This window comes from Otolemur garnettii, unplaced genomic scaffold, assembly GCF_000181295.1.
Source record: "Otolemur garnettii isolate 467f Iridium unplaced genomic scaffold, OtoGar3 scaffold00144, whole genome shotgun sequence".
NCBI classification, from domain to species: Eukaryota; Metazoa; Chordata; class Mammalia; order Primates; family Galagidae; genus Otolemur; species Otolemur garnettii.
The window spans coordinates 2,085,563-2,087,920 of record NW_003852539.1 but is presented as its reverse complement, the minus strand read 5'-3'; the positions used below and the strand labels follow the sequence as shown (position 1 = coordinate 2,087,920).

Below are 2,358 nucleotides of genomic sequence, written 5' to 3'. Positions count from 1 at the left end.
CAAGTCTCCTGCCTCCGCCTCCCAAGTAGCTGGGACCACAGGCGCCCGCCACAACGCCCGGCTATTTTTTTTTGGTTGCAGCTGTCATTGTTGTTTGGCAGGCCCAGGCTGGATTTGAACCTGCCACCTTGGGTGTACGTGGCTGGCGCCTTAGCCACTTGAACCACAGGCGCCGAGCCTGGCTTTGAATTCTTATTAAGTCTGCATCACCTGAAGTAATTTTTTTCTTCCTTCATGTGGTGAATTCCACTCTTAAATTTCCTAATATGGTTCTCAAATTTGGCTGCAAATTAGAATCACTTGGGGATCTTTAAAAAATACTGGTGCTTAGCTTGGCGTCTATAGCTCAAGCTGCTAAGGCTCCAGCCACATACACCAGAGCTGGCGGGTTCAAATCCAGCCTGGGCCTGCCAAGCAACAATGACAACTACAACCAAAAAATAGCTAGGGATTGTGGCAGGCGCCTGTAGTCCCAGCTACATGGGAGGTTGAGGCAAGAGAATCGCTTATGCCCATGAGTTGGAGGTTGCCATGAGCTGTGATGCTACGGCATTCTACCCAGAGCTTGAGGCTCTGTTTCAAAAAAAAGAAAAAAATACTGGTGCCTACCTTCTACCCCCAGAGATTCTGCCTTAAGTGGTCGGGGGTGCAGCATGGGCTTTTGGATGTTTATAAGTTTGTCTGAATGATCTCAGTGTGCAGCTGAGTTTGAGAACCACTGTTCTCTTTAAGCCATTCATGAGTTCTTAGGATTGGTCCTCCTTGAATGTGTGTTTTGTTTTGGTTTGGTTTTTTTGTAAACTCCATTTCTGGTTTGGATTATAAATTTTTTAAAAGATTTTTACCTCCATTTTCCTGATATTTTAACTGCTAATTTTCTATTTTGAGTTGGTTTCAGTAATTTATGTGTTTTTATAAAATTGCCCTTTTCCCGGTTTTCAAATTCAAAATAGTTCTTTACTCAAGGATTCATAGTTGTAAGGAAGCTGCAAGCCTAGTGAGTTTCTGTGTTTATTAAATGACTTGCTTTTTTCTAAACAGGTGATCTGTGTCCATGATGTCTCATCTATTTACCGAGTCCCCTTATTGTTAGAGGAGCAAGGGGTCGTAGATTATTTTCTTCGAAGACTGGACCTTCCTATTGAGAGGCAGCCACGAAAAATGCTGATGAAGTGGAAAGAGATGGCCGACAGGTTTGTGATGCCACAAGGAGCTAGGAGAGTCAGCCTTCTTTTTCCCTTTTCCCTGTGCTCAGGGGTCCAACTCTTACTGTAGCACTTTAGCACTTCTGCTGTTGACTCTGTTAGAAAACTCTTGATGGTAAGACATATTCAGAGTTTTTAAGAAAAGATCTTAGCTGTCATGGCGCTGCAGTGTGAATGAGGAGGTCCTGCTAGGACCGGGCTAGTGCTGGACCTCTAGGGAGTAAGTTCAGGTTAAGTCCTATGTGCTCATCTCTTAGTGACTAGAAGATCAGTGTAAACAGGCATCCTAGTGGCAGCAGGTGAGTGCACACACCTGATGCCCACATAGCCAGCTGACCATAGTTGGAGCACTCCTAGATGTCTGAGCTGCATTTGGGAATGTGCTGCCCACCCTGCACCAGAAAGGGATCAGTGGGGATGTATTGCTGCTAAATTCAGTGTTTCAAGGATGGCCCCATGCTGCTGCCTCTTAAAGCCCTGTGATGCTTCACATCACTTCCAGAGAGCTTCACTTGGTGTCTCAGAGCAGTGGTTGGGCCTGACTGCAGTAGCAACATCAGTGTGATGAGATCTGGCTCGTTGGGGAGGGAGCACTCATTCCATTGCTTTTGCTACTGACTTTGTTTTTGACATTTTCACTTTAGTCTTTGTCCATTTACACATAGCTACCAAAATGGCACATAGTGTTATGATCTTTCTTTTTATAAAACATTATAAGCATTTTGCTTGGTTAATAATTGTACTCTACAATGAAATTTTTTAATGAGCATGGGACTTTTTTATTGCAAATGCCCGAAGATTTGACTCTTCCTTTCATAACATTAACTCTTGTGAATTGTCTGTTAATACCAGTAAATTTTTCTCATCATTTTGTATTTTTTTTTTTTATTGAATGGTAACTGTGTACATTAATGCACTTCTGGGGTACAGTATGGTGTTTTCACACACAATCTGAAACACTTCCATCAAACTGGTTAACATAGCCTTCATGTCATTGTATTTTTTTAAAAAAGGGGGTTTTTTGTAAGCAGATTTGTCTGAGATTTTGCAACTATCTCTTTGTTAACAGCTTTTATTTTATTTATTTATTTATTTTTTGAGACAGAGCCTTAAGCTGTCCCCCTGGGTAAAGTGCTGTGGCATCACAGCTCAC

The 2,358-nt window shown here is 42.4% G+C and overlaps 1 protein-coding gene across 3 annotated transcripts in view; it reads left to right on the top strand.

Annotated features, from left to right (window-relative positions):
• CTPS1 (CTP synthase 1) overlaps positions 1 to 2,358 on the top strand; it is a 67,911-nt gene that overhangs the window by 15,185 nt on the left and 50,368 nt on the right. For all 3 annotated transcript variants that reach the window (XM_023518682.1, XM_003798967.3, XM_023518681.1), the window contains exon 8: positions 1,042 to 1,193. In XM_023518682.1, the coding sequence (XP_023374450.1) occupies positions 1,042 to 1,193 (152 nt within the window). The remainder of the gene's footprint in view (positions 1 to 1,041; positions 1,194 to 2,358) is intronic.